The sequence below is a fragment of the Lissotriton vulgaris genome, chromosome 1_1 (assembly GCF_964263255.1).
Source record: "Lissotriton vulgaris chromosome 1_1, aLisVul1.2, whole genome shotgun sequence".
In the NCBI taxonomy this organism is placed as follows: Eukaryota; Metazoa; Chordata; class Amphibia; order Caudata; family Salamandridae; genus Lissotriton; species Lissotriton vulgaris.
The window spans coordinates 1,432,165,149-1,432,187,044 of record NC_141685.1 but is presented as its reverse complement, the minus strand read 5'-3'; the positions used below and the strand labels follow the sequence as shown (position 1 = coordinate 1,432,187,044).

At 42.4% G+C, this 21,896-nt stretch overlaps 1 protein-coding gene across 4 annotated transcripts in view; it reads left to right on the top strand.

Moving 5' to 3' along the window:
* Positions 1–21,896, top strand: part of CELSR1 (cadherin EGF LAG seven-pass G-type receptor 1) — a 520,725-nt gene that overhangs the window by 165,430 nt on the left and 333,399 nt on the right. For all 4 annotated transcript variants that reach the window (XM_086967271.1, XM_086967267.1, XM_086967274.1 and 1 more), the window contains exon 2: positions 10,604–11,242. In XM_086967271.1, the coding sequence (XP_086823397.1) occupies positions 10,604–11,242 (639 nt within the window). The remainder of the gene's footprint in view (positions 1–10,603; positions 11,243–21,896) is intronic.

Here is a 21,896-nt window from a genome sequence, read left to right as displayed (position 1 = left end):
CTAATTGCGCAGTCTTTCAGATCCCATCTTCACAGTAATGCACCTGTTCTCCTGGTTGCCTAATGGAAGCAGAGGGCAAAGGTCAGCCGGTGATTGTTGGGGAGGGCTCTGGCGATTGGGAATCCTTCATGCATGCGTGTCATCGGAATCCACGGAGAAGGCCTGATTGACAGACGGGGGCTCCTGCCTCTGACAGGCAACAGCAAAGGGGGGCGGGAGCTCCGAGGGGCAGCTGCGGACATCTGTGTGCGGGTGCCGGGCGGCAGCTGCAGTGGCCCCTCGGTGGCCGGAATGCAGGGAATGTCGCCCGATGGGATGCAAGGAGGGTAGGGAGGCGACCAGAGGGACACGCGGGCATATCTTTGTGTCACTGACCTGAGTATCTCCTTGGTTTCAGGACATCCTCAAGGCACGTTCAGTAGTGATTCATGGAGCTGGGTAGGCTGTCTAAAAGTGCTGGCGCCCGCAAACTCAAATGATATGTGATTGTATCTATCTGCTTTTTTTGTTTCATTTTGAAAATATTAACTTTCAAATTTTTGCCACATGGAATGTAAATAATATATTGGCCAGAAGATGAGCCTTGCTTGACCTATTTCCTAGTTTATTTACACAAGTTTGGACAATACAATATATGTTTCTCTTTGAAATATATTTTGATGGAAAGTGCTACACACAACAGCACCACTGCACTGGACATTAACAGTTCAAAATATGCCATAATTAGCAACTTAACAAGATGTATGCAAAATCTGATATTAACATGAATTGCATTACCAATGTATATGTATGTATTCTTGCAATGCACACTGCACACCTAGGAGCGCTGTACATTTTGAGAGTATTGGGAGGGATACACAATTGCATATATCAAATTGAAATGTACTTCTTTGAATTCAACAGTAACGTTTCACTTTCTTAAAAGTGGATTTTACGTACTTCTATTTTTAGACATAAAGTGATTTACCCAAGATCTCAGGATTTTGAGACACATGTGAACACCAGGATTTGAACCCAAGTTCCCAGTAGTTGGATGGTTTGCAGATGATCATGGAGACGAGTCTGCTTTGGCTGTCCTGCCTCGCAAGTCTGTTCAATACAGTTTGCGTAACAAACAGAAATTACACTAATCAGTTTGCCAGTCAGACGCAACCAATACCTTGCAGTGCAAGGCGTGTCTTTATGTATGAATGTAGTACTTCTATAGCACACACCTAGCCAAAAGACTGGGTGCAGACGTACAGGGTCAAAGACAAGCATACAGTCCACAAGTGATAGGAAAGGAGGCTGGGTTGTGAATGGTTGTCATTGTGGTGGTGTGTTCTTCCATGAGGTGAGTCTGCTGCTCTTTCCTAAACTAGAGCAGCGTTGGGGCGATCCTGATGGGTCCAGGGATGCTGTTCTACATCCTGTGTACATAGATGGAAAGGGCCTGGTGCCTTCTTTTTTCCTCTTGTACACTTCTTGGTCTGCAGCCTGACGGCGTCCTGGCTGCAGGTGTGCTGACCACTCCCAGGGATGGTGGACATGTCTGCACGATGGTGCAGTTTAGGATTGCTTTGTAAGTGCTGCAGCTGGTACTGAAGATGCTGTGGACCGGGAAGGGGAGTCGATGGAGGTTCGACTCCGTCAGGAAGGGGGTGATGGGATCATATGTGCTGCGGCATGTAGGAAACTCTTAAGGGGTGCCAGTGTGGATTCTGGAGCAGGAGTTGCCACCATCTGGCCGGTCTATTCTCAAGGGTTGTATAAAGCCACCCAAAAGGCATAATTTTTGGCTGCAGGTGAAGTTCAAATTGTAAAATAGTTTGAGTATTTTATGAAGAGTGGGGTTTAAGCATGGAGTGGCCAATAATGCTGACTTTGTTTTGTTTTCGTAGTAATGTGCAGCCGCTTTCTTCCACTGATTGAATTGCATTTGAGAGCCTGGCTCTGGCAGTGTGCCTTCATCCGCCGCTCCCTCCACACTCTGCTCTTCTGAGCGTGCCCAACCCCATGGCATGCCTGAGAGTTTCACTTCTGCTGGGGAGTCACGGGCCGTGTAAACAAAGCTATTATCGGCGGTCTGAAAATGAATTGTTTCCTCAAAGAGGCCGCTCCTGGAGGCAGATTACCACTCCAGCCTTGGAGGGCCACTGTTGACTCCAGTCTGGCACTTGGAAGATGTTACTGTGCTGCAACCCAGGCCAAGCCGGAGTGCGGTTCAAAACCAACCCTGCAATACTGTTCACGTCACTGGAAGGTAGCATGTGGGCTTTCTTAGTGGGTCATGGCAGCCCGGACAGGGGCGTAGCTTCCCTCTGTGCAGCAGGTGCAGTGGCACCGGGGCCCTGAGTGTCCCACTGAACCCTGGTTATTTCTGTATTTTTTAATTCAAACTGTAGCCATGGAACCCTTTACTTCCTTGACACGCTGGCTAAGCTACATCCAGTTCGCGAAGCAGCCTCCCAGCTTGCAAACCTGCTTGGAAAACGCCAGAGTGGCACAGTGGCCAGTTCGGTCCTGAACCCAGTGCCAGAGGCACTGCATAGTTTCATGTGTTGGAGTCCTTTTTCGTTCAGGGTGTGAAGGCTGTATCTTATGCTCAGCTTCCAGCATGGATAAAAAGTGCCTAAAGCAAACAAAACATCTGGCACCCCTTGCATTGTACAGCAAAATACAGCCTTAATTCCAGTTCTGTGACCACATTGAGAGCCTTGGGGCCCCTGCTCCTGCTGCCTTCACAATAGATACTTCTGAAAATGTCCATTCTGTAGGTGCCATTCGAGAGATGTACTTTGTGTTGTCCTTCACGGGACTATATTGCCTGAGGATCATGTATTTTGTGCAGTGTCTGAGGGCCATGTCCTATGCTGCGTGCTGTCTGCTGGTCATCGTTTTTCTTGAGGGTCGAGCATTGTGTCCTTCCTAGTGTGTTTTGCGTCGTTTTCTTGATGGTCGAGCATTGTGTCCTCCCTAGTGTGTGTTGCGTCATTTTCTTGAGGGTCGAGCATTGTGTCCTTCCTAGAGTGTTTTGCATTGTTTTCTTGATAGTCGAGCATTGAGTCCTTCCTAGTGTGTCTTGCGTCGTTTTCTTGATGGTCGAGCATTGTGTCCTTCCTAGTGTGTGTTGCGTCGTTTTCTTGATGGTCGAGCATTGTGTCCTTCCTAGTGTGTGTTGCGTCGTTTTCTTGATGGTCGAGCATTGTGTCCTTCCTAGTGTGTGTTGCGTCGTTTTCTTGATGGTCGAGCATTGTGTCCTTCCTAGTGTGTTTTGCGTCGTTTTCTTGATGGTCGAGCATTGTGTCCTCCCTAGTGTGTGTTGCGTCATTTTCTTGAGGGTCGAGCATTGTGTCCTTACTAGTGTGTTTTGCGTCGTTTTTCTTGAGGGTCGAGCATTGTGTCCTTCCTAGTGTGTTTTGCGTCGATTTCTTGAGGGTCGAGCATTGTGTCCTTCCTAGTGTGTTTTGCGTTCTTTTCTTTAGGGTCGAGCATTGAGTCCTTCCTAGTGTTTTTTGCGTCTTTTTCTTGAGGGTCGAGCATTGTGTCCTTACTAGTGTGTTTTGCGTCGTTTTTCTTGAGGATCGACCACTGTGTCCTTCCTAGTGTGTCTTGCGTAATTTTCTTGAGGGTCGAGCATTGTGTTCTTACTAGTGTGTTTTGCGTTGTTTTTCTTGAGGATCGATCACTGTGTCCTTCCTAGTGTGTTTTCTGTCTTAGTGCGGCCCCTATAGGTGGGGATGTAGGGATTTGTGGGTGTGTAAATTGCTAAATGTCCCTCGTCATGTACCTGTTGCCTGAGGGGTTGTGTCGTTTGCAGGGTATGGTATTATTTGCTTGTTGTCCTTTGCTGGATGTCCTGGGTTTGAGGCCTTTCCTCTATGTTGGGGGAATCTAACGTTGGCGGCGCATGTTGTTAGCTTGGCGTCACTTACTGTGTACCCAATGTTTGAAGGCAGTGGCCTGTCTATACCTGCTGTCCTTCCACGCTTCCCCCTTGCCGGCTGTTCTGTGTTTGTTGTCCTTTGTTTTACCGGTGGGTTGGCCTGCCTCTCTGGGTTCGGCCCCTTGCCGGCTTTTCTGTGTTAGTTGTCCTGTGCTTTACATGTGGCTTGGCCTGCTTGTCTGGGTTCCGCCCCTTGCCATGTGTTTTGTGTTAGTTGTCCTGCTTTTTACCTGTGGGTTGTCCTGCCTCTCTGGGTTCCACCCCTTGCCGGCTGTTCTGTGTTACTTACTTGTCCTGTGTTTTATTTTACCTGTGGGTTGTCCTGTCCGTCTGGGTTCCGCCAGCTGTTCTGTGTTACTTGTCCTGTGTTTTACCTGTGGGTTGGCCTCCCTCTCTGGGCTCCACCCCTTGCCGGCTGTTCTGTGTTACTTGTCCTGTGTTTTATTTTACCTGTGGGTTGTCCTGTCCGTCTGGGTTCTGCCGGCTGTTCTGTGTTAGTTGTCCTGTGTTTTATTTTACCTGTGGGTTGTCCTGTCCGTCTGGGTTCTGCCAGCTGTTCTGTGTTAGTTGTCCTTTGTTTTACCTGTGGGCTGGCCTGCCTCTCTGGGCTCGGCCCCTTGATGGGTGGCCGGTGCTACAGGGCTCTGCTGAGTGCTGACTGTCCTTACATGGCGCATTCCTTTGCTGCTGAAGTAGTCCCGGAAAGGGACACTTGGCGACCAAAATAAACCCCCTCCTTGACCCAAAGAGAGTGATCCAAGCGCGATGGAATGTGCCGAGAGCCCCGCACAATGGCGCTCATTACCCGCAGCCTTGTCATCTTGCCGTGAAGGCCCTCGCATTTGAAGAGTCAAATTGGCATCTCTTTGGAAACGTGCACGCCCACAGCTTCTGCGTGTGCCTTGATGTGGGGTCGTTTTGAGACTGAAATGAAATGGCTGAAAGGGGGTTGCAGTGGCACTGCGGGGGCGGAGGCACGATACTGAGGAATGCGCTAGTTTCTGCTGCCATACAAAAAATCGAAAATGTCCCGAAACTGCGTTGCAAGTGTTGTCTGTCCTTTTACGCAGTGAGACGGCTTCGACTTATTTGCCTCATGTTATTAGGGTTACTTTCTGCGAGAGAAAGTTTTTCAGGCAACCGCACGAAGCCTGCTGGGACTTGTAGGCCAATCCATGTGTGTCTGGAAAAAACACAGCACTGGCTTTAAGTCACCAACAATCGCTGCATGGAACCACTTGACAGCTGTGTTTATGTGAGCATTTAATTAGGTCTTAAACTCCAAAAATAAAAGACTTGTCTTGCTGGGGTATAAGAATCCAAAAATGCATAACTAAAAAAATAATTGGCAATATTGAAAATGTATCACCGAAAAAAGCTGAACTGTTAATGTGAACTTAAAAACGCAGTGCAGTGTTTTTGGTTGATCGTTGAAGGATGGAATGTAGATTAATCTATCAACTCTGATTTGCTGAGCCCGGGTAATCGCCCGCAAAGGTATCCAGGCGCTGGGTTCTAGCTAGGATGAGTGGATGAGCCAGGTTTTAAATTCCTTTCTTAATTCAGGGACAGAAGATGATGTACGGAGGTGCAGGGGAAGCGCGTTCTAGGACTTGGCAGTGAGGTAGGAGAAGGAACGTCCTCCACTGTTGCTTCGGCGTATGCGGGTGTGTGAGCCAAGGCGAGTAAGGGAGAGTGCCGGTGTCCGGAGGGTTGGTGGAAGTTCAGGTGGTGGTGGTTTTATTCTGGTCCTCAGTGGCGTAACATAGGCCCCCGCAGCCCCTCTGGAGCAGGGGGCCCCAAGCTACAGGGCCCCCCTCGTCACAGTATCCTGACATGAGAATTCCTGATTAAGTCGGGAGGGGGGCCCTTCCACGTAACTTGCAGGGGGCCCCCCTCAAGTTTCGTTATGCCACTTCTGGTCCTAGGCCATGGGAGGGCCTTGTAGGCATCTTGAATTTGCATCTTTTCTCTTTTAGAGCCAATGGAGGTTCCTGATGTGGGGGGTGATGTGGGTCCGTTTTGGATGGTTGAGGATGAGTCTAGCAGCAGAGTTCTTTATTGTCTGGAGACTTTTTAGGAGTTGGGTGGTGAGTCCTGCGTAAAATGTGTTGCCATAGATTCAATTTATGAGTCGAAAGAACAATCTCATTCTCTGGTATAATTAAGAAAAATATTTTTTCTGTTTTTTAAAAATATTTCTTATAAAATATGGGAGCAGCCAAAATATTTCAAATTAAATATATTTAGCTTGTTATGGAAAACCAGAAGCAAAACCCACTGGAAATGAAGGAAGACCTAAGTTTTTGTTTCTAACATTTGAGTATTAATGACCTCCTCTGTAAATAAAGTTCACATTTGCTTTGTAGGGGATTAGTAATGTGCGTGTCATGAAGTGAAGCACAGCGAAGGGCTTTTTGGTGCAACTGGACAAGACATGCTCTGGCCACAGTTTCTTACTGTTGAGAACCAGAGATACTCCGATGTTTACTCCTAGTGTAGGAGGGGTTGGGCTCATTACAGAATTAAACACCTCCACTGCTATCTATTTAGCACAAAATCTGCTCAGAGGTCATTCCGCCTTCAAAAAATAGCACATAAATGTTTGCAGAATGATCGGGCAAGAATTGGGGATGGTTCTGTGCTGATGGGTTAATTTTGTTATTCATTGTACTAAAGAAATAACTTCTCGTCCAACGTTATAAATTGTGCCAGATTTAATGGAACCATAAGGATGACTTAGTGATTTAGACTAGTTGGCTGTTTTGTTTTGAGGGGAAAGGAAAGAGTATTGGTACATTTTTTGAGGAAGTTATAGGTATAAAGCTTCCTTATTGAGACAATGGTTCAGGTCCTCCATCAAGAAGGCAACTATTTGATTACTTATAGTTGTGAATGCACTTGGGAGAAGATTTAAACCGAGAGTCAGGAAATGGAACAGGGAATCTGATTTAAAAAGTGGTTGGGCGCTACCACTGCATTAAAGGGTTTGCAATGACCAAATCAGCCAGCTAGATAATGTGTGGGTTTATTGATTCAGGAGGGGAAAATGATGGGCTAAAGTTAGACTAAATGTTTTGCAAAAATGTGCATTAGCATTTTCCTTTTTTTCCTCCACCATCGAGGTATTTTACCTGATGAGAAACGATTTCCCTACAGCCCCATTTTTTGGCGGTTGTTCACTTTCCACAGCATCTCTGAAAACAGACATACACCAACCTTTTTTTCTGAAGTAGAATTACAAGTATTTCCATGATGGGATAAGCCTTACAAATACGTTTATGAATACTCCAAAAATTCTGGCCTTGTGGAGATTTCAACCATTTTGCATTGTTGCACTGTCTTGCCTCTGACATTTTTTCCTCCCCACTAAACCTAAACTCTGTATTGTGAAAAACCTGCAGCATTAGCAGATTTTCTCCTTTTGGAAGTTTCACCATTGGGTGCAAATCTCTACAAATCCTCTAACTCCGAATTCAGAAAAGTTCACAATAATGGTTTTATTTTTTTCAAATGAGTTGAACTTGAATACAGAAAACAGTTTACAACATCATGGCCACATTCTATATGATTGATAATAAACTGAACATTGAATTGCTGCATAATGGGTATGGTAGCAAACAACATTTTCTTTGTTAATGGGTCAGATGTCTGAATCTATATTTTCGAATGGTTTACTGCAATAGAATTGACAATGTTGTTAGTGATCACCGGACGGGTTTTTAAATCGCAGGGTTAATAATACTAGATACGTGCACTGATCAAACCACACTTGCACCAAACATTTTCAAACGTAATTTTGTGTGCATTTATCAAACCAAATTTCATAGGGAATATTAGTCCATCCCCAACATTTCCATTGACAGAAAATTGGCTAACCTTGATGATTTCTTGCTATCTTTAGTGAAATTTACAGTCTCAAAATTCGGAATTCCGATCTTAAAAAACACACCACCACAGGGTTACTCATTCAGTGGGGAAATGTTTTCTGAATCGGGTCCCAAGATGTGTCTTTAGTAAGCCATGCTTTTAAAACGATTGATTTGGTTTACATTTTAAAACATTTTTGCCCTGTATCGTCTGGCCTTTCCCCATCTAGTGCAAGAAATATCGGAAAGCGCCACGGTCTGCGATGGAGCATATTTGTTCTCAGCGCCTCGGTATCCGGAAAAAGTGTCCCTCGTGGCTCTTTCAAACTACACCTGAGTGAAAAGTGCTTCATATTTAAACATGTGAAACATTAAGCCATAGACTAGCCCACGATAACTTGCTATTGTCCAAAGTTTTTTCTGAGGAGCCCGCTGCCGAATGTTTGGGTTGTCCAACACCGAGGCTGTCTAGTCTTGCTTCCATCTCATGCCTCTTTCATCCACTACCACACACTGCATACCCCTTTGTCTCAAGTTTGCAGGTTCATTTTCATCCTTGCTCTCTACCCTTTTCATGTTTTTCCTGTCTGTCTCTTCCTCCTCCCATTGCCCCATTTTCTGCCTTTGTCTCTTATTCTGGGTCAAAGTCTGCTGATGAAAATTAAGTGCTGGTCCCCAAAAATGAGTGCCGGAGGCCCCACCTGCAGCCATCGAGTCAAATGAGGTACTGCTACTACAGTGGCACAATAAAGCACCAACCCTATCTCCAGTAGCTGATTATAGGCAGATAGCATATCAGTTATTACTGCCTTAGCAGTGGAATTGTGTACATTTCAATTCATTATGAAAGGCGTGTTTGTAGATTACAAATCAGCTAATTTAAGTAGATCTACACAGGCTGCAGGGCACTCCTTTGCAGCCAAGCGAGACCTCACTGATAACACAGGCGCTCCATTTGGAGACACGTTTACAGCCCCCTGGGTCATAGAGACGGTGTTCCAGCAGGCTGATAGGTACATGTTGGGTTTCCACTGACATCTGTGGCTTGCAAGAGGGCTAACTTCAGCCCTTGCTAAGCACGCGTTGCTGTTTTGCATGGGGTCTGAGGGGCGCAGCTGTATGGGGCTCAGAGAAGCGGCAAGGATTGAGGTGCCGTGGATATTAAACCGCAACACAAATAAATAACTATAGATCTCACAATCCTTTTTCTCATATTAAGACACCGGTTTGTTGGATATTCTGTTTCATGTTTTAATGTATTTATCTGCACAAAATTCCACCTTCTCTATGGCGAGGGTATTGACTTCCGGTTCAGTAAGAGTTGTCCATGCCATATTTTCAGGGCATCCAAATAAGATGCATTTGCATACAATGAATAAAATAAAAGAAACCCATTCATGTGAGTGTTAGTCGGAAAATCTGTCATGGACCCTGCTTATGTGAACCTGGAAGGACATCTCAGGTGTATGAATTGTTGACACAAATATGGTGACAATCACATAGAGATGCTGCAACATGCACCTCCAGACAACAAATGGCTCATTTAGAAAGAGGTTCCTCTAACAAAAACTTGGATCACGAGGGGGCCTCTTTCTCTGTACCTTGAAGGAGAATGGCATTCCACTAACCCCCTCTCTTCCAAAGGTTGGTTCCAAAGTCCTCTGAGAAACATTCCCTCCTTTTCAGTTTACAGGCACAATGTTTGCTCATTGAAAAACAGCCTCTCGTGTAGAAGTGACTAGGAGGGTGGATCCTGTCCAGTGTGGGTGCAAGATGATGTCCCACTGCGAGATTCTATCTGCTACTCGTTTGCTGTATATATCTGCTCCAGTGTTCATACATTGTTAGTGTAAGTTTTGTATAGCAGTGCCTCAACAGTGCCATTGATGTTATTTCATGTGCATTTTTGGTTAGTTTCCTTCACAACTGGTCTAATTTGATTATATTTATGGCTTCACTGATTTTATTCAGAGCCTTATTGCAAACATTGTCACTACTACTTAAGTGGGACTGCCACAGTCAATGTGCAGTAGGACTGACCTGATGTCTTTTTCGCCTTTTGCATCCGCCTGCTCTCATCAGGTTGTTGAGTGAAAATTCCTTTCTTTAAAATTCTGCCTTGCCCAGGATTCGTATGTAAAACTTTTTATGGAAGTGTAAATTTTCAGAATTTTGTACCCGATTGAGTGTTATCAAAAACATTTCCTAGATTTATTGTTGGGGTCCGACTTAAAATTCTTTGTGTTCAAGGGGGTTAAGCACCTCTATATTCTTGTCTGAAACTAGAGCATGTGAGGTACTCTAATTTGCAAATACTTGATTTGTTGATTTTGTTAAACATTTTTCATACCTGTTAATAATCTTTAATGTTAATGTCTGGTCGATGTAATTTTTTCTAAAAAAAGAATTGTCTTATAAATGCTATATTGTCTAAGCTCAACTGATGATTCCAAACTACCTTGGTAATAGCGCTCCAGCTCTGAGACATTATTTAATAATGTAATGCATCTGGTAGTGGTAATTTTGAATCCTGTAAATGAAGCCAGTTGGACTATGTTGGCAGAAAAGATTGGTGTGCAAAAGGAAAGCCCAAGCCCAGAATCATTGGTCCCTGGTCATAATCGAATACACTCTGCTCTATGAAGGCTTTGTGTTAAATTGTAAGTGTGCTACTAGGATTAACAACAGAAACAGCTCGTCAATACTGTGGAAAGCATAGTTGTTAAGATACATTTTTACTTGGATCATTGTGCAGCATTGATGTTTGGTTGATTTTGTCTTACATTGCTCTTTTCCTTTGAATCCTTAGATGGAGTTCACAGTGTCACTGCATACTGTACCCTTCGGGTGACCATCATCACTGATGACATGTTGACCAACAGCATCACAGTCCGACTGGAAAACATGTCCCAGGAAAGATTCCTCTCCCCTCTCCTCTCACTCTTTGTGGAAGGTGTGGCGACAGTACTGTCTACCACCAAGGATGGAATATTTGTCTTCAATATTCAAAATGACACTGACGTCAGTACCAACATCTTAAATGTGACCTTCTCAGCTTTGCTTCCAGGTGGGGTTCGGAATAAGTTTTTTCCATCAGAGGATCTCCAGGAGCAGATCTACCTCAATAGAACTCTTCTAACCATGATCTCCACCCAACGGGTCCTACCATTTGATGATAATATCTGCCTCCGGGAGCCTTGTGAAAACTACATGAAGTGTGTTTCTGTTTTGAAATTTGACAGCTCTGCTCCGTTTATCAGCTCACACACAGTTCTTTTCCGCCCCATCCATCCGATCAATGGATTGAGATGCAGGTGTCCACCTGGATTTACTGGTGACTATTGCGAAACTGAGATCGATTTGTGCTACTCCAACCCCTGTGGACGGAATGGTTTGTGTCGAAGTAGAGAGGGCGGATACTCATGTGAATGCCATGAAGAGTTCACAGGTATGGGCACATTTAATATATCTTCTATTTTGACAGTCATTTGATGTTTCAATTATGTTATTCAATCACAAGTTCATGTAATTTTTTTAAATGTTGATCCTGAATAGGTCATTTATCAGCTGTTATTCTCTCACAGAAAAAATATTCCATGAACTTTGATTTTTAATTCATAAAATGTCCACAATATTTATATTTGTGATAAGATTCCGCCAGATTTTACCAGCATTTAATGTTCAACTGCATATTAAAATACGAATGAGGCTATTCAGATTGTGCCCCTGCTTTGCTATTTAGAATTGTATATGTACTTTTAAAACGTGTCATGCCTTTTTATTTAACAAAAGGAGCATTTCAATGCATATAGATTATAAAGGGTATTCCTTCTGCTAGATGAAAAACTTGGTTCCAATATAAGTTGTCCTCTCATAATGGTAGTTAAATATGATAATCGCAAAGCTTCAGAGCTACAGTTATCCCTACTTAATGTTAAAATGTGTTGTTCAAGGACACCCTTGCTGCACTTTAAACCTGTGCAAATAACAAAGTGGAAGGTTCTGCATTCATAGACTATACTGTATATTTCATGTGCTGTCGAATTGGAATTTACACAGGGATTGGAATTTAGATTTGTTCGACAACTATCTCACCACTGCAGTGTTGCACCTAACCGATTTCACCAGCAAAAATTTCTAAAACGTATTGCTGGAAGGATGCCTTGAAAACAACTAAACACTTGGAATACAGTGAAGTAAATACAGACTCTATGTGTAAAGCGCCACATTCCCACTTCAATAACTCGGAATAACATGTATAACCTGTCAAAAATACCACTTCAGGGTATGAGTATTTGCCAAGTATGGTAAATACTCTCTCTGTTCTGCACAACTTTGGAATGATGACATTTGTGTTAGGCCTTGTGTGACTCCACATTTGAAGAAAACCTCAAAGGGAGGTTCAACATGTGTAAAATGGAAGTGCATCCTGGGGGTAATGGTAGAACACCCATAAAATGTTGGGGTATTTTCATTCTTGTTTGGAACTAAGTAGAAAATACAAGATTGCTAAGATATATATTTCAAACAAAGGTGAAGATAGGGTGGCATCATCAATGACTGTTAAAAGTCATGTTGAATCTCAATGCCAGTCCTCAAGAGGAACTAAAAGAAATCGAGCAATATGTGGTTGACTTTGAAACTGAGATTGAATGGGTATTTCATAATGAATTGGGTTGAGTCCTAGGATACAAACATATCATTAAATTAAATAGGGATGCAAAACCTGTTGTTGCAAAAGTAAGACGTCTGCCTGTAAGTGTACAGGACTGTGTGAGTACTGAACTAGATTTTCTCAATGACATGTTAGTAATGTTACCTTTAGAGGCAATGGAATAGTTGGCACTGATAGTTGTAGCCAAGTAAGCAAATGGCAATATTTGTTTGTTCATAGATGTTGGAGCTCTCAGTAGGAAAGTGACAGTAGAGTAGATAGGTTTCCTTTTCCCAACATTGATAAGATTGTGACCATTATTCTTGGGTCATTTTTTCACAATGCTTGATTTAACTTTTTTCTATCATCGATTGAATGTAGACTGTTGCTCACAAGATTTGACAGCCTTTATCACATATAAGGGCATATAAGTTCACAAACATGCCTTTTGGCTTGAAATCTGCAGCTTCAGTTTTCCAGAGAGTGATGTCATACGTTTTGAGTGGAATACCTGGCATTCAATGTTTTCAGGATGATCTTTTGATCTGTGGTGAGACCATGAGTAAACATGATGTGAGAGTACATTTGGGCTTGAGTATGTTGATGAGAGCAGGTTGAACGTTCAGAAAAGAAAAATGAAAGTCTAGGATGCATTAGGTAAATCTTGTAGGGCAACATATATCCGTCTTACCCAAGAAAGATTTAGTTGATGCCATTGTTGAATTAAAAGAGCTGTGTACAAAAGGTGCACTCTTGTCATTGCTAGGTATGGTGCAGTATTACAATAAGTTAATAAAGGAATATGCAGATGTCTGTCCACCTGAGGAGTTTGTTGTGCAAGAGGGTGAACTTTAAGTTAAACAAAGGATGTCATGGGGAATTTAATGCACTAAAAGAAGGTCTGTAGGATGCAGTTATCTTGCACGTCTGCCTGGTGATTAGAGTTTTTTTGTACTTGATATACGTTTCAAAGGTGTAGGTGCTTTTATTACAAAATGGCAAGTGTGGGATAGTTGATCACTTGCGCATCAAATTGTTTGAGAGGGTCGGAGTTCAATTACTCTGTCATTGAGAGAGGAGTTCTGGCTCTCTATTCAGAATTGATGAAGTTTAGGAATTTGTTGTGGAGCACGACATTTAAAGTTCATTCAAACCACAAACCTTTGAGGGGGCATTCATGAAAAAGTGGCTATGTTCTATTTCTTCAAGACCAAGGAGGTGTGGGTGATTGCTCTTCAAGAGTTTGATTTCAATATCGATCATCTACCAGGAGTGAAGAATTGTCCAGCATATTGCTTGTCCCACTTAGCTTTGAGTGATGCCAATAGTGATGTCCAAGATGAGTTTAGAGAAGAAAAACGTAACTTTCTGTGAGGACATGATGGGACCTGTAGCTGAAGAAGAGAGGAAATTTGAATTGGAAAAAGCTTCTGTGCTGTCCAAAGTGCTAGAAGTGTTACAATTTGTAGAGTTAGAATAGTTAGAAAAGTCATGGTATATGGTTAAAGAGGATTTGTTTGCAGATAATGACATTTTGTTGCGGGGAACAAGACTTGTACCTCCAGAAGATTTAAGAGGAACATTATCTTTAGCTCATTAGGGTTACTCAGGCATAGTTAAGACCAAAGAAAGATTGGGCTCAAATGTATGGTGGTCAGGTGTAGGAACAGAAGTAGAATGAATAGTAGGGGTTGCATGGAATGCAACAATAGCACCAAAGTGTTACATGTCAGACAAATGCCCATGGTGTGTAGAAAACTTCTAACATTTCCATGGGATGAGGTAGCAGTATGGTGAAACCTTTGCTCGCAGAACATCTCACGCCCTATCTGAGTGTGTTAATGTATCTCTACTCAAGCTGGGTAGAGATTGCATGTGTACAGGACATCTCTTCCACAGGCAGAAGCACATTTGTGCAAGAAATATTTAAGAGAGTAATCCAAAATTATTTTTGGCTGATAATGGACCTCACTTCTGTTCTTTTGAGATGGACAGTTATTTAAAGTGTTATGGAATGCAACAAAAGAAGACTTCAGTCTATCATCTTGAAACAAATTGGGCAGTGGAGAGGATGAACAAGAGTTTGAAAGAGAGCATACAATTGGCTAGAGTAAATAATTTTGGATTAGAGGGTGGAATTACAGGAATGGATCACAGCATATCACGTCTCTTCGTTGATCCACTGGAAAAGCTTCCTTTTGAGCTTTTCATGGGAATGTCTGCTAATAACAAATTGTGTCCAGGGTGGATGGGGTGGGGTAAAAGCGTGAAGTTCAATGAAGTGGGAGAATGAAACGGGAGGAACTGCATATGAAGAGAAACTTGTATTTCGAGAAAAGAAACGGTGTGAAAGACATTGAAATTCAAGTTGAAGATTGGGTGAAGGTGAAGGCTCCTGTGGGGTGTGAGCAGTGCTCAAAGTTCTCAGTGGCCTCAAAATGGTAAACATGTTTAAGAATGCAATACAAACTGATGATGGGTCGATTTAGAAGAGTTGCTTGCTTGTACTACTCTCCTATAGCCCATACACTCGTAGGAATAAAAAGGCATATGTGAGCAATGACACAAGTATTCTCAGTGATGGTAGTTAAGGTATGGTTGGTAGAAAAATTGTATGATTGCATAAGCATCCCAGTTATTTGAATGGTTACACCAGTAACTGATCAATCTTGTGTTTAGAAAAGATTATCGGATACTAAGGCTAAGAGGGAAATTTTACAGTTTTGAATTCTGACTGTTTAATTTACTTTAGTATATATTTACCTAATTTGGTAGTGTTTTATGTGAAGGACAGAAAAGTGTGAAATGCCTCTCTCCCTTTCATATGGCATTCTGTGTTAATATTCCAACCAAGAACCTAGTGATGTAACAAGAAATGTTTGAATGTTATTTGAGTTGGCTGCCAGTTTCCTGAAGCTGTTGATGGGTGAGTTGTTCATAATAACTCATCTAGCTTTTAGTCTTCAGAAACTCTGTGTCTACAAGAAGAAAGTTACTCATTGTGATTCAAGTGATGCGTATGCATACTGTAATATCTTAAAACGCAGATAACACCTTGCATTTGCCTTCATTTTTTAAATGACTGCTGCATTCAAACTGAAACGTTTCACACAGAAATCGGCAAAAAACGAATTATATTTTATTTTGTGGGATGGAATATCTTGCATTCTTTGTGCGCAAAATCTGGACCTTTTGTCTAAAGTGCACAGAACGGTCAGGGATTGTCTTCCACTAAGTAAAGTTATGCGAAACCTTTTGGGTGGAAGATGGGTATTCCTTTCACAAGGTTACCTTACCCATCCAACTCCTTCTCCAAACATTTTGACCTGCTGTAATATGCTTGGTTTAGGACTGGTCCTCAAGGTCTGTAGTGCTTTGTTCTCATAACAGGATGGACAAGCCTTTGAACAACTTTTTCCCAACATTCTTTCCAGTTGGACATATTTCCTGACACGGTGTATATTCTGGAGTTTCAGTTGAAAGGAAGATAAACCTTTTCATATGTTCCTCACTTTCTTCTTTTAGAAGTTTGTGAAAGGTTTCGTCGAATTCAAGAGGAGTTTCATTGATTAATTTAGGTTCTAGTAATAGCTCCATTTAGGGCATGTGAGTTACTTGCATTCATAATGCCAAATTGTGGAAGACTTTACTCAGGGCTTTAAGTGGGATGAAAAAACTGGGGTGGTCCTCTCAAAAGGGCGTGGCCAATGTAGTTAAGGGCGTGGCTTAAAAAGACTTAAACAAAAAATCTATGCATTGCATAGTGTGCCGCCCGAATTGTATTTTGCTGTTTCTGTCATTGCATCCAGATATATGTTACAAGTAACATCATACCACCAACAAGTCATGACTATTGGCTTTGTCAATGGATGTTAGTTGCATAAGATAAATAAACAGCAACTATGGCTTGTATGTAATTTTGAAAAAGCTTCCACTTAAAACCCTGGTGATACCATGACGATGCTGCTCCTCCTGAATTTTAAAAAAGAGAAGGGAAATCTGGAGAGAAAATTCATCTCTTTATAAAGGATTCCCCTTCCACTAGAATGCTCACCTGGCATGACGTCATGCCTTAACTTCTCCACTAGTGAGAAGTGAGCAGTGATGCATGCGCACATCCTGTCCCTGCTATCACTGCAGTCTGGAAAAAACGGACCGCTTGTGCCAGGGCCCAAAACGTTTCGAGGCCCCCTTCATAAAACTGCCGGTGCTCCGCACTGGTGAGATCCATCCCACTTAAAGCCCTGACATTACTGAACGTTTTTTGGATCCTAAACTACTTGTCAGCTTAAATCCTTCTGGTTGTCTCTGAAATATGACACATTGCTTCTAGATCAAACCAGCCTATTGCCTAACAGATCAGTGGGCCAGTAGCAGTCCACTACATCACTGCTTAACACTTGGAAACGTCTTTCTGGTGGAAAGTAAGTGCCTTTAGTAGATTGAAATTCAAAATGAAGGACCCTCTGGGTACCATGCCCTGTAATCATGAAAGTAAGAAAGTGTGCCCATGAAACCCTAGGTGTCACCTGGGGATACTAGAGGAAAAGCTCAAAGAAGCCCCTATAGCTATTTCTCTAAGCTTTGGAAGTGAAATTCCATATGAGCTGCAAGTTTTTCTCTGCAGTTGGTAGGCTCAAAGTAGTAGTATGCAGAACTTAGGCCCTGATTATGAATGGGTCGGAGTTCCGAGTTGGGTGGTATTTATTGCATCCAGTAATCACTGCGTGCATTAAATACCTCACTTTTCGCTACATTTTAAGAGGTCAAGTCTGTAGAAATTTAACAGTGGAAAAGTCTACGGCATTTACAGTAACCTGCTGTTTTGGTGCTTTAAGCACCAAAATCTGTATGTTATTTCCCAAGGACTTATTGCACACGATAAATAGCGTACCCTGGAGTATCAATATTCATGAGGTGCATTCGCTAGCACCTTGAGTCGTACAAACTCGTAATCAGGGTCTTAGTCAATTGACTGCATTGAAGTGCAGAAACCTAAGTGCTCAAATGTGTGAATAATGATTGTGTTCAAGAAGAAGCTCATTAATGTTAGTATGTTAATAATTATTATTTTTACAATACGTATTCTTGTTATGCATCAACTCTTTACAACATGCATTTAAAATCTTGTGGAAATGAATACATGTAACATAGTGTGCTATTCCCCCAATGAATGTTGCGCTTGTCAATCCACATAGACTCATCACCAAAGGTGTTTGTTTCCTGGGCACCTTCAGAAGTAGTTCAACTTTGAGGCCGTCTTATTCGTCATAAAAGAAGTGACCCACCAACAATGGGGTATAGATCTAAAAACCTTGCACCTGGCACTTTTTTAGGCCTTCTGCAGGGCCTGCACTCAAATAGGGGAGCACGATAGTGCTTAATTTGAGCCAGTGGTTTCCAATGCTCAGCACCGGCACTTGGTTGTCAACACCGGTACTTATGACAGGCTGCCACATGGTGACGCTGTCTGTCTAGCTTAGAAATGAGCAATACAACAATTCTTTGTTAATTCACTATATGTTATAAAGGACTAATACCTGCCACCAAGCCATCCTTGTAGTTGTGGGCGCCTAGAATAGTCTGAATTGTCACACTTGTAGGAGTGTGATGGTTATTAGTTGTGTTGGTTCTGTCGCTGGCAGGGGCAGGGGCAATGGGTGACGGGTGGCCTCCGGACGAGTGCCCTGGCACCTATTCTTTTACAAATTAAGCAGTGGAGCGCAAGTTATTTCTGTAAGGGTGGGCTGGTGCCCCATGCTGGTGGCTCCCCCCCCCCAGCTGTCAGAGAAGCTCCATGACGAGCCTGCGCTTCTGGGTCCGTCCATGACCGCAGCAGAGGCCTCGCAGGCGCGTGAATAAATCAATCACGTACTTCCTAGTGCAGCCGGGTCAGAAATGGAGATGTCACGGCCTGCTGGTTTCACCCCAGGCCCGCAAGATGAAAAGAACAACACGAAATGTAATTTAACAACTGTCCTGCGGGTTTAACTGCTAGTGTAACACTGGCATGCAGTGAGATCGAGTGAGCGATTTGAAAGTCCAGTGATTGAAATGTGTTACTTTAAGGGTCAGAGCAAACTACAAAGCAAAAAGATATGTCACACCCGTCCGGAATTTCACTTATTTCACTCCTGTCCCTTCACCTTTCCTCTGTCAGCTACCCTCGTCTGAAGCTGGAAATAGACATTGCACAAAAGCAAACGACTGTGTGAGACCGTCATGTGGTGAAAAGAGTGACTGTCATGTTAAACGTGAATGGCATTTTTTATTGATAAACAACCCATTTTTTGTCCCTTTGATCTTGGTCGGCATATGTGACATTTCAATTAGTGCAACATTTGCAAAAAGGTTATTTATGCAATTATGCCTAATTGTTTGATTGAGACATTTTATGCTGTAATAGGCTTCACTCAATGAGAAGTGTTTTCTGCTCTAACTACTCTTACTGGTATCTTAGGTTTTACGTGAGTTCCCCGCGTGAAAAGTTAATATAAGATACCAGTAAACCGCTTTTCATGCCATTTGCGTATTTTGTGTAATATCACAGTATTTGTTACAAGATACCATTACAGTTTATACATTTAAATTACTCCATTTCATAGACCGCTATTAAAATTATTTAATTGTACCATTTTTTCTCAAATTTAGAACCATATGGTTTAATATGGGAATGTGCTAAAAATGGAGTGAATGTATTGTGCACCTTTTTGCTACTAATGTATTTGGTGTGTAGGATGCTGTAAAACAGTTTGTATATCCATTTTGGATCAGAGAAAATCATGGACATCACTGTGCACTATTTATTTGCTGTGATGACAATCCACAATGGAGCAAATACTATTTTGGACACTTTTCCAATGTGAAAGACTGGGCTGAGCATGAGGATGCTCCATTTTAGGCTAAGGTTTTCATAAATTAGGATTTTTTGTTTAATAAAACAAACCTTTATTTAATACCTAAAATGAGCTGTAAGAAAAACGTCATTATACATATATCGTATGTAGTGTGTCTGCTTTCGCCCATCCTTTTCTTTCCAGTTTTCCACTGGTGCAAAAAAGGATATCTAATATAAACTGGAGAAAAATCGGTTTATTTAAGTCACGTTTAGGTAACTTCAAAAAGCAAAAATTACCTATTTTATAGCAAAAGTGAAACGTTTAGAAAAATGGGCAAAAATCTGGTATGCTTAGTTGTCCGAGTTCGCTGTGTCAGTCAGTCCCAGGAGGGGCCAGATTCGTCAAGCTGACCAATTCAGTTGAATTAGGCTTTAGATTTGAACCAATTTTTCCCCCACCAGTCCTTGCTATGGCATCTGAAGGATGATACCATAACAGGTGTTCAAAATCTTTAGAAATTTGCTCATCGAAAAATACTTAAAACTGTGACAGAATCGATAAACCACTCAAATGAATTGATATCTATTATATCGATCACTGCTGATACTGTTTGGATTTTTTTTAATCATATCTTTTCTATACACTTCTAACCACTTTTTTTGCTTCTCATGTAGTCCTCATATATGTGTCTGTCAGTGCCTTGACCCAAGGGCAAAGCCTATCTTCCCATATAATACTGAAGACGGAGACCCTCAAAAAACCCATTAATTGGTGCGACTTCACCCCAGGACCTTATGTTTTTGTTCAGACAATTCTACAACTGTACCAAATGTGAGTGCTGCCATTTTCACCACTCCTTGGCCCAAAAACACATTTTGTTGCTACCCCTAGCCACATGTAAACCAGAGGGCACCTGCTCATCTTCCAATATGTACAGATTCACTTATGTGACAACAAAATTAAAATAGCAAAACAACTCAATTTTACCAAATTTTTATTGGAATGTGAAAAATGAGCAGGCCTAACCCCATTATTTGTAACCCCCTCTGTTTTCCTACTCCTGCATAGGCGAGGTAAAGTGCCATCCTCGGTACTACACTGAGGGTCTTACATGCCTTGCCTTGACCAACATATCCATTAATGTATTGTATGCTATTGTAATATGCATGTAAATATTTTTTGTCTGCTATGCGACCACCTTTTTAACTGCCCTATGTAATTATTTTACTAGCTGTATAGAACTTTTGTCAAATTCCACTCCATATCAGGCAAAAACAGCCCAGAAGTCAGTGTCCATGATGAGGGGACTCAAACATCCACTCTCCTCTATGTGTGAGGTCAATCTCACAGGCACCATAGGTGCCAGCCGCTGCCCACTGTACGGGACACTGCATTCATCCATGCTCCAGGGCAGAAGTTCATAAGTAGTTCTTCACGCCAAGGGGGACTCCTAAATCCACAGTGCATGAGGCCGCAACAGCTGACACAGGCACCAGCACCTGCCAGCAGAAAGGGGTGCACTTGGGACATGTGCAAGTCCCGCCCTGGCGAAACCTTGGTCAAGGGTGGGATTGTCCAAGGCCTATCAAATGCCAGAGGAGGATGGGTTTGCTTCCTATATTGACTCTTTCCTGTGGCCATCTGTTGAAGAGAGGAATTGAAACTCCACAATGTGCCTGTCTTTGTCAGGTTCACTCAGTTCCCAACACCTTTGACTTCATTCATGGGAGGAGAGGCTGTGTTGGAGAACAAGCCTCAAACTTTGCGTATTGGCTAGGTGAGTCAACACTCTTGCCTCCTCATATTTGCCTCTTCCATATACATACCTCTTAATTCGCCCAATCTTTAAATTGTCTTCAAGAAAACCTGAAAAACTTTAAAGCCACTGTGAAAGGACCGTAAAGATTGATAGGCGTTCTTGAACTATGGGAAAGCAGTAAAATTACTTTGGCCTGAAGGAAGGGAATAAACAAAGTCACATTTCTTTAGGTGCCTCCTCTCTTAATAGTCATTGGTTGTTGATGAAGTTAAACCACTGATGCCAGATGCTTTGTTAAGTGCACAATCCTAAGAGTCTTCCCTACACCAGAAATTGATGGAAGAAGCATAAACAACTGCAGCGCATACTCTTCCAGGCTCCGAGTGTGCTATGGTTAGGTCATCTTGTTCATCCTCAAAATTCAGAAAGGAAAGGAGGATACGTCCCTAAAGTGGTAATGACAAATGAAAAACAAATCAATCTGAAATTTACTAAGAAAGGCAGGGTAGCTAATGTTTTGGGGAAGTCTTTGGGATAAAAGACTAGGGAGCCACTACTCACCACTTCCACTAACACCATATAGGACAAATAAACATCATTTGGCTCTAATCACTCCTCTCTCCTCTCTCACATGATAATGTGGAGAATAAAGGCTGAGCCAATAACTATAACCTGTGTCACTTGCTTCAACCCGTTTTTACCACTAGTGAAGTCAAAAGATAAGGAGAGCGCAAAAGGGCAACTGATTACAAGTGGTGGTAACAACTCCTCTCTCCTAGGGAAGAAGCCAGCAAAGAGGGTGCACAATGATGGATTCAATGGATGAAAATGGTGCAACTGCAGACCCAAA